This window comes from Gracilinanus agilis, chromosome 1, assembly GCF_016433145.1.
Source record: "Gracilinanus agilis isolate LMUSP501 chromosome 1, AgileGrace, whole genome shotgun sequence".
NCBI lineage: Eukaryota > Metazoa > Chordata > Mammalia > Didelphimorphia > Didelphidae > Gracilinanus > Gracilinanus agilis.
The window spans coordinates 474,049,512-474,064,262 of record NC_058130.1 but is presented as its reverse complement, the minus strand read 5'-3'; the positions used below and the strand labels follow the sequence as shown (position 1 = coordinate 474,064,262).

Sequence of the window (14,751 nt, the reverse complement as noted above, 5' to 3'; positions counted from 1 at the left end):
GTAAATAATGTATTACATCATCATAGCTTTAAATCACTGAAAAGGCCAATAAGTGTGGGTGTCACTCAGGACTGTCCAGGGACATCTTCTCTTCTCTGATATTATTTCATTTGGTGACATCAATTCCCCTGATTTCAATTATCAGCTCTACAAACATGATTCTCATATCCACTTACCAAGCCCTAAACTCTCTAACCTCCAAACTGCTGCCTAGTGAACATCTTAAACTAGATGACATCTTAAATTCAATGCCCCAAATTAAGCTTATGTTCTTTAACTCTATTCCCCTGAATTTCCTTTTTACTGTCAAGAGTATTATCCTCCTCCCAGTCACTCACGGTTCAAAATCTAGGTGTGCTCTTTGACTTCTAACTCTCCTTATACCTCCCATATCTAATCTACTGTCTAGTTCCACTGATTACCTCACATCACCTTATAGCATGGACTAATACTACAGCCTTCTGGTTGTTTATCTATTACCTCTAATTTGTTCTATATATGTTTGTACATGTTTTGATGTTGTCTCCACCCAAAAGATTGTGAGCTCCTGGAGAGCAGATTGTTTTTTGCCTTTCTTTTAAATCCCTAGTAGTTAGCATTGTGCCTGCCAGGCACTTAATAAATACTCACTAACAATCAATTGACTTGTCTATTTATTTCACTTTGCATAAGTTCATGCAAATCTTTACATGTTTCCCTGTATTCTTAGTATTCATAATTTTTAAAAAAGTGTAATGAAAGGGCAGCTGAGTGGATCAGTGGACTGAGAGCCAGTCCTAGAGAAGGGAGGTTCTAGATTCAAATCTGGCCTCAGACACCTGCCATCTGTGTGACCCCAGGCAAGTCACTTAACCTCCACTGCCTGTACCTTACTACTCTTCTGCCTTGCAACCAATACACAGTACTGATTCTAAAAAAGGGTTTAAAAAAAAATGTGTAACAATAACCCAAGAAATTTATGTACCACAATTTGTTTAGCCATTTCACAATTGGTAGACACTAACTTCTTCATTTCTTTGCTAACACAGTTCCAGACTTCTTAAGAGGTTATCAAATACTGTTCATCTTTTAATATATTATATTTTCCAGCCACTTTGGACACAGTAGTGAGATTCAGCAAGAGGATACTCATGCCCTGATATTTTAGCTGCTTTTCTAAAATAGAATGTTAGCATTCTGTTAAGTTGTTCCTCATGAAATTGGGGTACAAGTATTTCAGTACACCTTAGCTAAGTTTTAAATGGTGGAAAAATCAAACTGGAATTTGATCTGGAACCTGTTTGGGCTCTCCCTACAAATTCTTCAGCTAGTCATTTACAGTCAAAAGCATTTCTTAACAATGTATGGTGCTAGTATAAAGCAGGGACCAGTTAGGAACTAAAATCTGACAGTCAACATTACTTAATATATTAAGTACCCAAAAAATTACTATTATAGATGAATGAAATAAATGGTCTGCCTACCACAAGTCCCTCCCCCTTCCAGTTTATTCTCCCTTCAGCTAAAGTGATTTTCCTTAAGTCCTGGTCTGATTATGTCAACCTTCCATACTGAAAATATTACAGGAGCTCCCTATCACCTAAAGGATCAATATAAAATCTTGTTTGGCTTTCAAAACCCTCCATAACCTACCTCCTCCTTTCTAGTCTTTAACCTTAATCACCTTTCACTTCCTTTACCATGCCCCTTAAATTCAGTGACACTGGCCTTTTTAAGATTCCTTAAACTAGTCACTCCAACCTTAAGCTCCAGGCATTTTTCCACACTGTTTTCTAGACCAATAAAACTTTCCCCCTCCCTTATCTCCCCAGACTGGTTTCCCCCTAATCCCTCTTAATTCCAGTGCCTTTCTTCTGCAGATTTCCTATATGGCTTATTGGTATATATACTTCTTGGTGTATTCCTTGATGAGATTTTCAGTTTCTTAAGGGCAGCGTTTGTCTTTTGTCTTTCTTTTTATCTCCAGCACTCAGCACATACAAGGTGGTTAACAAATCATAATTGCCATAAGATTCCCTGCTAACATTTAAAATACTGAGGTTGGGAAAATGATCTAAAAAACTTATTTTTTTTCCAGCATTTATATACAGAGTTTTTTAAAGAGCAGCTACATGATTCAGTGGAAAGAGCTCAGGGCCTGAAATCTGGAAGACCTGAGTTCAAATTTAGCCTCCAACAATTACCAGCTATGTGACCCGAGGCAAGTCAAGTAACCATTTGCCTCAGTTTCCTCATCTGTAAAATGATCTGGATAAGGAAATGACAAACCTCATAAAGCAGTCACAAAGAGTCAGACAAAACTGAAATGACTAAACAACAACAATAAAGATTTTTAAAGATTTTAGAAATGCTTTTGATCCCAGCTTGTTACTTAACATAAATTAAGCCCCTTTTTAAGATGTGTTTACTATTTTCATTCATTGGCATCCTTTTATTGTGTATAGTAAAATGTACTGAAGAAGAGAATGTTATTTGCTTTTTCTTTTTGAATTTTGTCTGTTTCACTTTTTCCAAGACAGTGATCTTATCCTTTGGAAGAAGCCATGAGAAATGCAAATATACAAGCATTATCAATTTATCCCTAGCTAAATTCCTTTACAGCTCTCTCAGAGCTTAAAATAGCACAACATCAAACTGGTGAAAAGTCTAAATGTGTAAGTGCTTTCTCTGCCTTACAACAGTAGGCACTTGTCAGAAATTTCTGCTCCAAGAGCTTTTATTTATTCAAGCTCATTTCAATGGAAGTCTTCATACATTTGTACTAAAATAAAAGCATTTATAAAAGTGAAATCCTGTTGGAAATAAATGCCATTGAAGTTTTATATATAAGAAAATTATTTCCAAGTCCCTGTTGATCACCTTCTATTTCATGTAGTACACATAAATGTAATTCCAATACAAAAAAAGAGGGGGAAAGGAGGGAGAAAAAGAAGAGCAAGAGAGAGAGAACTTGGATATTTCTCAGGGCCTCATTATAAAATCTGACCAATTATTAAATCAAATATTTAAATTCTAGGAATGTTCATCATATTATTCTCTCAGTCTTTAGTGGAATTTTAAATTTTAAAGTAGATTTTTTTTTGTGGCACTTTATTGACTGTTGATTAACCTAAAGCTTTTAGCACCTTTAAAATAACAATTAAAGAGATATACTTTGATATTTAAACTTTTAATCAGGACACAATAAATTTCATTCTGATACTGGTATTAGAGCTGGGATGTGAGTGGGAAGCTAAGAAAGATCTTATATAGGAGGATGCCCTTAAATTGAATTCTGAAGGCAACTAAAAATTCTATAAAGGCAGTGGTGATAAGCAAGTGTATTCCAGGTATAGAGGGCACTGTAAAATGCTCAGAGATGGGAACTGAAGTATTTATGGATGAGGAGGAAAAACCAGGGAATGGGTAAAATATATAACAAAGATGAAAAAGTAGGTTGTAGTCTTGTAGTATATTTGCATGGTATGAATAACAATCCAGCAAAAAAGATAGGGGGCAAAAACAATATGGGAGAGATTAGGTTTAGATCAACATCTCACACCCTACACCAAGATAAATTCAGAATGGGTGAATGACTTGAATATAAAGAGGGAAACTATAAATAAGTTAAGTGAACACAAAATAGTATACCTGTCAGATATGTGGGAAAGGAAAGATTTTAAAACCCAGCAAGAGTTAGAGAAAATTACAAAATGTAAATTAAATGGTTTTGATTATATTAAGCTAAAAAGCTTTTGTACAAACAAAAACAAAGTAGTCAAAATCATAAGGGAAACAACAAATTGGGAAAAAATCTTTATAACAAAAAACTCTGACAGGGGTCTAATTACTCAAATATACAAGGAGTTAAATCAATTGTATAAAAAAATCAAGCCATTCCCCAATTGATAAATGGGCAAGAGACATGAATAGGCAATTTTCAGGCAAAGAAATCAAAAGTATCAATAAGCACATGAGAAAGTATTCTAAATCTCTAATAATTAGAGAAATGCAAATCAAAACAACTCTGAGGTATCACCTCACACCTAGCAGATTGGCTAAAATGAAAGAAGGGGAGAGTAATGAATGCTGGAGGGGATGTGGCAAAATTGGGACATTGATGCTTTGCTGGTGGAGTTGTGAACTGATCCAACCATTCTTGCTGGCAATTTGGAACTATGCTCAAAGGGCTATAAAAGAATGCCTGCCCTTTGATCCAGCCATACCATTGTTGGGTTTGTACCCCAAAGAGATCATAGATAAACAGACTTGTACGAAAATATTCATAGCTGTGCTTTTTGTGGTGGCAAAGAACTGGAAAAGGAGGGTATGCCCTTCAATTGGGGAATGGCTGAGCAAACTGTGGTATATGCTGGTGATGGAATACTATTGTGCTAAAAGGAATAATAAACTGGAGGAGTTCCAGGTGAACTGGAAAGACCTCCAGGAACTGATGCAGAGCAAAAGGAGCAGAGCCAGAAGAACACTGTACACAGAGACTGATATACTATGGTAAAATCGAATGTAACAGACTTCTGTACCAGCAGCAATGCAATGACACAGGACAGTTCTGAGGGATTTATGGTAAAGAACGCTACCCATATTCAGAGGAAGGACTGCAGGAGAGGAAACATATAAGAAAAACAACTGCTTGAACGCATGGGTTGAGGAGGACATGACTGGGGATGTAAACTCGAAACTTCCACACCAATGCAACTATCAACAATTTGGAAATAGGTCTTGATCAATGACACATGTTAAAACCAGTGGAAATGTGCATCGGCCATGGGTGGGGGATAGCAGGGGGAGGGGGGTAAAGGGGAAAGTAGGAGCATGAATCTTGTAACCATGTTAAAAATGAATATTAATAAATATTTAAAAAATTTAAAAAAAAAAGATAGGGGGCAGCTGGGTAGCTCAGTGGATTGAGAGTCAGGCCTAGAGATGGGAGGTCCTAGGTTCAAATCTGGCCTCAGACACTTCCCAGCTGTGTGACCCTGGGCAAGTCACTTGACTCCCATTGCCCACCCTTACCACTCTTCCACCAAGGAGCCAATACACAGAAGTTAAGGGTTAAAAAACAAACAACAACAACAACAAAAAGATAAGGAGCAGTCAGGCAGGTAAAAGAACCAAGAAAGCAATATCATAGGAACTTAAATAGGGCAGAGTATTCCAGAGTAGACCAAAAGTTAGACAAGTGAAATGTTGCAGAAAAGTCAAGAATGATGAGGATTGAGAAAAAGTCACTAGATCCGGGAATTAAGAGATTACCATTAACTTTGGTAAAAGTTGTTTCATTTGAATGATGAAGCCAGAGGTAAGATTACAAATTATAAGTTTTTTTCTGAGAAGTTCAGATGGAAAAGGAATTTGAGATAGCAAAGTATAGCTTAAGGGGATTTTCAGTTCTAATCTTTGTCGCAATTCTTTCCATTTATATTGTAGTTGTATCTGTTGTTTTCCTTGGTCCTTTTTTTCCTGCTTTTATTCTACAATCTCTTCCTGTCTACTGACTCCTTTGCTGCCTAAAAAAATGCCCATGTCTTGGCTCCCCCCCAAAAATATTGGAATATACCTCTTTCTGATCTTCATAGAAATGTGGGTCCAATGCAGTGATGGGCAAACTATTCCCCGTGGGCCAGATCCAGGCCGTAGTTTGCCCATCACTGCCAATTTCCTAATCACTACTTCTAGATGTGGGGGCTTCGTGATTAGGGAATTGCTTAAGGCAGTGATGGGCAAACTAAGCCTGTATCTGGCCCTAGGAAATATTGTGCCTGTCACTGCTTTTGAACATTGTACACATTGCTAGAATTGCTATGTTGGTTGTGATGAATAGCTTTTTCCCCTCCTTTTTTACAAAATTCTGTTATAAGGTCTCAATGTGGAAGAGAAAAGATAAACATATTTGTGTGTGTGTGTGTGCCTTCAAGTGCCCACTCTCTCCAAATTACCTTGTATTCATTTTGTATGTATTCTATATACATTTAAGAAAAAGGAAATGTTGGGTTCAATCCACACCTCTCATACATACTGGCTTTGTGACCTGGGGCATGTCACACAACCAGGCTGTACTCTAGGCAAATCTAATATTTATTATTTATGGGTATTGACTCAAATTGGTCAAGTAAGTTTCCTCACACAGGTAAGACTTAGTTCCCTATTCCAATGGAATCAAAAGTCCAGTCCATATCCCTATCCATCTGCATAGTCTTACATTCTATATGTTGTCTCCTGAATTTAAACATAAATTCCTTGAGGACATTTGTCTTTCTATCCTTAACACCTGACAGAAGGCCTATCACCACATTGTAAAAGATAATCAACACTTGCTGACTCACTGATGTGAAGGAAGTAAAGAGCTGTAGCTAGTGATAAAAGTCAGTTTTCTAAGAACAGATTTAAGAAAAACATTCTCATAAGAAAAGTCCATCCATTCAAAGGGCAGGTAAAATCAAGAGATATCACTTGGGTCAAGAACATAATTGCACATATTGAACAATGTCAAGAGAGAAAAGGAACTATCACATATTTGCTTTATGGAAAATGGTTTTTTCAGTGCCAAATGACATTAAAAGACTCTGCCATCATTTTGATTCCTGTGGAGCCAAAACTAACAACCTTGTTAGGATCCTAAACATAAGGCAAGTCACCTAATCTCTTTGAATGTTAGCTTTGTTAGCAGGAGAAATGAGTGAATTGGAGATAATTCTAAGGTCCCTTCTATATCTGAGCCTATAGCTTCTGATATATCAAAAATGGACATTTGAAGAAGTGAATACTATTTCATTTAAATTCATGCTCTTGTCACTATACTTAATTTTATCCAGCTCTAAAAAGTTGTGATTTTTCCTACCTTCCTCATTCAACTCTCATTTTTCTAGAATCTTTAGTCTCCCTCTGTCAAATGGTTCCTTCCCTATTATAATCAAACAGGCCTAAACCTCCTCATTCTTTAAAAAAACAAAAGCCTCCAAACCTGTCTACAACCCTCTTCTTTATATTATTTCACTGGGTGAAATCAGATCCCATGATTTCAATTATCATCTCTATGCACATGATTCTTAGTTCTACTTGACTAACCTCTCTCCCCAACTGCTATTGGACATTTCAAACCAGATGCCCTGTAAACTTCTAAACTCTGCACTTCAAAAAATGAATTCCCCATTATCTCTCCTTCTAACTCCTTTCTCTTAAGTCTCCCAAGCTCATAACTTAAGTGTCATCCTTGACTCTTCACTCTCATTTCCCATATCCACAGAGCCTACTGGTTAGTCTCCCTGCCCCTAGTCTCGCTCACTCCCATTGCATCCTCCACTCAGCTGTAAGTTATCTTCCTAAAAGGCAAGCCTGACTTCCCCTATTAAACTCCAGGGGCTTGTGAGAATTTAAATTAATATACAATATCTCAAAGTATTATATTTAATAAGATTTATTAATAATAACTCAGATAAAAAAGCTAGAGTAAAAAGGCAGCTAACCAAGTCGTCATTGCAGGAAAAGAGAAGAGGGAGCAGCTTGCAGCAAAGGGTACAAGATTTACAGGTATACAGGCTCCCCACTACAACATTCCAGTATCAAACAGAAAATCCTGCCTGGCTTTAAAAGCTTATAATTTGCAAATATCCCAACTTTTCCATTCTCCTTACATTTTATTTCCATCAACATAATCTTGACTTTTGCTCCTTTGTTGTTCAATACACAAGACATTCTCTCTTTTGACTTAGCATTTTCACTGGCTGTCCCCCATGCCTGGAATTCTCTTCCTTTTCACATCAGCCTCCTTGATTCTCTGGCTAAGTCCAAAATGCTTGCAAGCAGCCTTTTCAAATCCTCCTTAATTGTAATGTCTTCCCTCCAGAATAATCCCCAATTTGTCATGTATGTATCTTGTTTGTACAGAGCTGTTTGCATGTTGACTCTCTTATTAGATTGTGAAGTAGTTGAGAGAAAGAACTGTTTTTTGCCTTTCTTTGTATCTTCAATATTTTGCAGTGTTTGGCAGAGAGTAGGGACCTAATAAATGCTAGTTGACAGACTAACTATCCCTTCAAACTACTATGCAATATCTCACCTCTTTATCTCAGATTGGAAAAACTCTCTACATTAGTTGCCTCCACTTCTTTTACTCTCATTCATAATTCAACCTTTTGCAATATGCTGACCTCATCACTCAGTTGGAACTGCCTCTCCAAAGGTACCCGTGTTCTTTTATAAAATCTTGATGGTCTTTTCTCAGTCTGAATCCTTCTTGACCTATTTGCTGCATCTGATAATGTTGATCCTCTCTTCTTGATACTTTTTCCTCTCTGGATTTTCCTAACATTCCTTTTTTCATTCTTCCCCTACCTGTTTGACTGCTCCTTCTTAGTCTCCCTTGCTGGCTCATTTATCATCCATAGTATACCTTCTAATTGTGGATGTTTCCCAAAGTCCTGTCCTAGGTTTTTTTCTTTTCACCTTTTAAATTCTCCCTCAGTAACATTATCAGTTCCCACAGGTGTAGTCATGGGAGATGAGTTTTCCCACCTCTATGCAAATGACTCAGTCCTATAGCCCCACAGTTTTTTCTGAGTCCCAGTATCAAATAACAAACTGCCCAATTGCCTAGTAGACATCTCATACTGGCTGTCCAAAAGATATCTCAAATTCAACCCCTTTCCCCCTCATTGATTATCATTACATGTATCTCAACATCAGGAATGAAAATATCTTGCAGTGGCAAGGATAAGTAATTCCATGGCTAAATGAACAACATAAAACAAATGCTTTTGAGGCTTAAAGTACTTTTAAGAATTGGATTCTTTTAAAGCAAGAACTGTTGAGTTGACATTAATATAAAATCTTCCAAAATTATAAATCCAAATTCCAAAATTATAAACCCCTGTTGTTTCCACCTAATTCTGTTATGCTTTATATAAAATAACTTGGTTCTCAAAAGTGATGAGAAATGGGAAATTGAGCAATGATATTTATTATTAAGTTCCTACTTTGTCCTAGGCCCATGATGGCGAACCTAGGGCAGAGTCCTCTCTGTGGGCATGCTTGCAATTGCCCCCGCCCAGAGTTCATTACTAGAAAGCCAGAGGAGTGGAGATGTTCCTCTCCCCCTCTCCATGCAACTGAGGACATTTCTCACGTGACCTGCCCCTCTGCCTAGCAGCCTAATAGGAGCATTTCTTCTCCCCCATTTTGGGTACAGGTTGGGGCAAGGCAGGAGAGGGCAGGGCATGGCACTCTGTGTCTAAAAGGTTTGCCATCACTGCCCTAGGCACTGGAATATCAGGTTGAAACATTATCTACTTCTAGTTAGCAATGAGTTTATCATTTTTCCTCCTAAGTCTTCTTATCTTCCAAACTTTCCTATTCTACAGAGGCACTACCATCTTTCCTGACTTCAGATTCATAATTTCAAGCATCATCTGGGACTCTTCACTCTCCCACACTCCACACCCCAAATAGTTGCCAAATCTTGCAGTTTCTCCCTCTACAATATCTCTTATATTAATATTTTTTTCCCCTTGTTCACACAGCTACTACCTTGGTCCACTTTCTCTCTCACTTAAGACTGTTATAACAGCCTCCTCACGTTTCTCTCTGCCTTAAGTCTTTCAATACCTCAGTCCAATAGCAATTAGAGCTCTATATAATCTGGTTCCGAACTCTTTCTAGCCTACTTTGACATTACTTGTTCTCCCGCACTCTTGAGTTCTACCCAGACATTTTTTTTGTTAATCATACATCATTCTATCTCCCATTTCTTTGTTTCTGTGTTAGTTATTTCCCATGCCTTGAATGTGATTCCTTTCTTACCCTGCTTCAAAAGCCCCCTCTTCTCAAATACCATCTTCTGCATGAAGCCTTTTCTAATTTCTACCAACCATTCATTGTGTTCTGTATCTTATCTACTTTTATATATTTGTAGTTGTTAAATTTATATTTATGTTGTATATATTTTTATATATGCTTGTTTTCTCCGTCTTTAGAATGTAAACCCTTGACAAGTTAGGATTATTTCATTCTTGGTACTTGAATCACCAGAATTTAGCAGTGTCTGGCACATACTAGGAATCTAATGAATACTTGCTATCTGGCTGGTTAATATATATGTCATCTTAAACTCAGTAAGTCCAAAACTGAATTCATGATATTCCTTCTAAAATTTGCCTCCTCCTAACTTCCCTTTTCTCTTAATAACACCCTCAGTCACTCAGCCATTCAGGCTAAAACACTTGAGTCATTCTTGAATCTGTCTCCTCCCATATGTTGTCAATCTAATCCTACTGATTTAACTGCAAAATCCAGCATGGATGTATTTTCCTTTCTAGTCTCTCAACTTTGTCAGGACCTTGTCTTCAACCACCTGGGCTACTCTACTAGCCTCTTAACAGTTCTCCCTATCTGAAGTTTCCATCTTTCATAGTACTGCCAAAATAACATAGGGCATAAATTTGATTTAGTCAATCCCATCATTCAAGGTCCTCAATGATCTGTCTTTAGACCTTAGCCTTGACTGAATTTAGTCACAGAAATTGAACTTCTTACTGTTTCTTCCCTGAGGCACCTGTGTAGCTCAGTGGATAGGGCACTGGATCTGGAGTCAGAAGAATTAGATTTAAATCTAGCTTCAGACACTTATTTTGTAACTTTGGGCAAATCAATTAACTTCTACCTTTCTCAGTTTCCTCAATTATAAAATGGTCTTTCAAGGGTTGTCCTGAAGATCAAGTTGGTTTATATTTGTAAAGCTCCTAGTATTTAGCAGGTGATTAATAGATGTTTATATCTTTCTTTCTGACCTCATATAATGCTTCTGTTTTTTCCATGTATAAGAAAACATACCTTGTGTAAATTCCACACACTACTGTCCCATTCCAGCTAACATCTGAGATCAAAGTGTTTTTTTAAATTATCTCTATGGTCCCCTCATGGCACTCTAAAACCTATGATCCTCTTTCAATTTTATTAAGGTTCCAGTTCCTATGGGACTGTGATTAAAAGTGATTCCTCTTAACTTGAATCTCTATGGTTTGTTCCACTTTTTCTAGACAATGAATCATATGCTAACTTGCTTCATAATAATTTATTTACTTTTCTCATCACCCTAGAGGGCAAAGTCCCTGTGGACAAAGACTCCATAATATTTCAACTTTGTATTCCAGTGCTTAGGGTGAGGAAGGTATATGTATATGCTCAACTTCCCCATTCTGATTACTTAAACCAACATCCAAGTTATTTCACATTAAGCATAATGAAGTTGGGTGGAGGCAGCTGGGTCATATAAATTACCTATCATTTTGGGAGCTTTAACATTAAAATGTCTAAGTACAACAGCCCTTCCTTCAAAAGAATCCAATTATAAATTCTATTTAAGAAAATAAGGAATATAATGATCTTTAAAAGTATTCTAAGCCTCAAAAGTCTTTTTGTATTATGTCATTCAGATATCTATGCAGTTACTTTTCCTTATATTTTTGTTCCTGACATGGAGAGTCAAAAAATGACAATCAAAGATTGAAAAAACAAAAAAGAGGATACTAAATTCGATAACCAAGTCCACTAACCTGATCAGTCTTCCCTAGGCCTTTCCTTACCCCTTCCCCCAACCTATAAGGAGGCCAAGATAGGAAGATCAAGTGTAATTTCAACCAAGGTTTGGTAACATCGGTAATTAAAAGCCCTGTCTGTTTCCTTTATGATCCTCAATATATACATTTTCTTTCTTTTTCCACCCCCTCAGGCCCTCGCCAGAAACAAAAATGCCGAATACCCAAACCCCAAGCAACCGCATCTGTCACCCCAGCCTGCATCCGCCCCCTGGGCTGTTGCTAAGGCAGAGGGCTGGGACCACTTACTGAGCTGTCCCCCTCCCGGCATCACACTGGGATCCCGGCTCCCGGCGCCCCCCGCTCCGGCTGCCCCGAGGATCCCGGGGCCTCCCACTCCAGGTGGGGTCCCGCTCTGTCGCTCGAAGTTGCCCGGGTTAGAGAAGTAGTCTCGGAGCCGAGGCAGCTCCCGGCCGCTCTCCAGCAGCTCAGTGTGCAGCTCCAGGGCCGTCAGCAGGAACTGATCACGCAGGAGCTGCGCCGCAATAGCGTCCACCGACAAGCGGGCGGGAGGCTCCCCCGCGCCTGCTGCGGCTGCTGCCGCCGCCGCCTCCCCCCCGGGGACCCCTGGTCGCCCTCCAGCTGCCCCGGCCATTGGCTCCTGCGGGGACAGGGAGCCTCCAGAGCCGGGATCGGGGCCGCTCCCAGGACCCAGCCGCAGGCCAGGCCGCCGTTCTTCCTCAGCCGCCGCCGCCACCTCGTCGTCTTCGTCGTCCGAGTCGCTGAGAAACGGGTTCACGCCGCTGCTGCCGCCTCCCGCAGACATCGCCGCCATCTTAATCTGTCAGGTGCCTCGGCTCCTCCCCACCTGTCGGTGACAGACCGCGCCCGCTGCTGCCGCGGACCCCGAGGGACCACTCAGACCTGGGCACGCCTCCGAACTAGCGTCCTGCGCCTCGCTTCCCTACAACAGCCGTGGTATCCGAGGCACCGGCACCCACAACTGCTTCCTGGCCCTGCTCTGCAGGCGTCTTCCTGGTCCCCACTCTCGCGGGAAGTGGATGATGCTTGCGTTCCCGGCCACCCCCGCTCCCTCACCTCACAGTACCAGAACGTCCCTCTATCCGCCCTCAACGCCGCAAGGCTCCGCCTCTTCTTCATTGGGATAGGCCTTAGGAGGTGCTGGGGACAGCGCTCTCAGTATCGCGAGAACGTCCACAGCCGGTAGGTCCTGACCCGGCGCAGCTGTGACCGGCTTGGGGGGCGCGGTGCCTTGTAGGGCCCCTGTTGGGCGGGTTTTTGGAATGGGGAGGTCACTGCCTCGGGGGCTTTCGCCTGTTTGTCTTTAACGCTGGGTCCCTGCATGGGCCTTTCTCCACGTGTGGTGCGGAGGCGACCGTGATCCCTCTTCCTCCCCACGGGAGAGCTCCGAGCTGGGGATTGGGGCCGGGGGAAGGAGCCTTGTCTTCTTTCTTGTGACCCTCCCCATCGCCGGTTTGGAAGCAAAACTTCCCCTGACTCGGTCGGTAGGTGCCCAGCCTGGCGATCCTCAGTCCGGCTACTTCCTCACCTTTTCCCTTTCCTTTGCATCCTGGTGCCTGGGGAGGCCAGACCCGTGTCACCCTAGTCCAGGGTTCCGAATTAATGGATTAAAATGTGTGTGTATACGATTTCTTAGAATGTTTTAAAAGGTGCAAAAATACATAGGTTTACAAAGGAAACTCACAATATTGAAATCGTTCTTTACATTTAAATTTACATAGAATTAAATATGACAAACGATTTCAATATGAGAGAATTATATAATAAATACATATCTAAAATAAGGCGTTCAACTGACCCCCTTTGGAGTTTTCATGGTAAAGATACTGAAGTGGTTTGCCATTTCCTTCTCCAAGTCATTTTGCAGGTGAGGAAACCGAGGCAAATTAAGTTAAGCGACTTATTCTGGTTCACACTGCTACCTTTGGTTGGATTTGAACTCAAAAAAACTCTTCTTGACTCCAGGTTCAGCACTATTCACTGCTGCATCTCATTACATTTGTTGCCTGGCTATAAAGTGTTAGCTATTATGATAATTTCAGTCAGGTAATTGATAGTCAATAAATGTTTATAGAATTTTGAGGAATGTTAGAACTCCAAGGAATCATTGAGGGTATTTAGGATCATTTCCTTTCCTCATACAGTTCAGTAAAAAGCTGAAGCTCATAATAGTTATATATCTTTTTTAGAGAATGACTTGATGTCAGAACAGATCTGACTTTCAGTCCCTTTCTGGTTCTGTTATTTCCCCCGGGTTTATTTTGTTAGTTGTGTTTCAGTCAAGTTCTTTGAAACCTAAGTCTTTTCAAAACCATGTTTTAATTAAACTAAAACCTACCCAAGAATATGGTTATCCTAATAAATGAAAAAGCTAATGCTGCTTCTTTGATTATCATATCTTGTTTAATATATGTGATTATGGGAGTGGTTTTCCATTGGACATAAAGCTTTAGTACTTCAAGAATTGAGGAATTTTGGAAAAATCCTTTAGTAATCCATCTCATATTAGCCATACTTTGATTTATGTGCCTACTTCATTCTTGCTGATTGATTGATTGCAACACAGTCCCATATAGCAATGTATTAATTTGGTGTTCCTTGTATATGTGATATTATAGCAATACAATGTGCTTTGTAACACAGTTGGAAAATGAAATATGATAAAGCATCCTTTCATTAATTTCAGATTCACAGTATTAGAGTCATGAATTTAGAGCTGATAGGGAGCATAGAGGCCTTCCAATTTAACCCCCTCATTTTATAAAATTGCTAAAAGTCACATAGTAAATGGAAGAGTCTTGATTTGAACCCAAGCCCTCCAATTCCAGATTTCACACACTTTCCATTATACCAGTTGCCACTCTCACAGATGAGAAAACTGAGACTCACAGTTGCCAAGTCCCATAGTTTCTTAGTGACAAAGTAGGAATCAGTCAATGTTTGAACTTACACCCCCTTTTGTATTATTCTCCTTTAGGCATGTAGTCTATGGAAATAGTAATACTGCTCCTTGTAATGGTAGACCACCTTGTAGGTACTCATTCCTCACCTCCACCTTTTTGAAAAAATTAGATAAAACATTTACTTAGGGGTCAGGCACTATGTTAGTCTCTGAAAATACAAATACAAACAAAAAGATTTCCTTCAAAGTTTTAATTCCTGAGGCCTTTTCTGATTTTTC

At 39.6% G+C, this 14,751-nt stretch overlaps 1 protein-coding gene across 6 annotated transcripts in view; it reads right to left on the bottom strand.

The window, feature by feature from the left end:
* RELCH (RAB11 binding and LisH domain, coiled-coil and HEAT repeat containing) overlaps positions 1-12,421 on the bottom strand; it is a 145,177-nt gene extending 132,756 nt beyond the window's left edge. For all 6 annotated transcript variants that reach the window (XM_044665692.1, XM_044665701.1, XM_044665710.1 and 3 more), the window contains exon 1: positions 11,838-12,421. In XM_044665692.1, coding sequence (XP_044521627.1) covers positions 11,838-12,363 — 526 coding nt within the window. In that variant the 5' untranslated portion in view covers positions 12,364-12,421. The remainder of the gene's footprint in view (positions 1-11,837) is intronic.
* Positions 12,422-14,751: the final 2,330 nt, after the last annotated feature.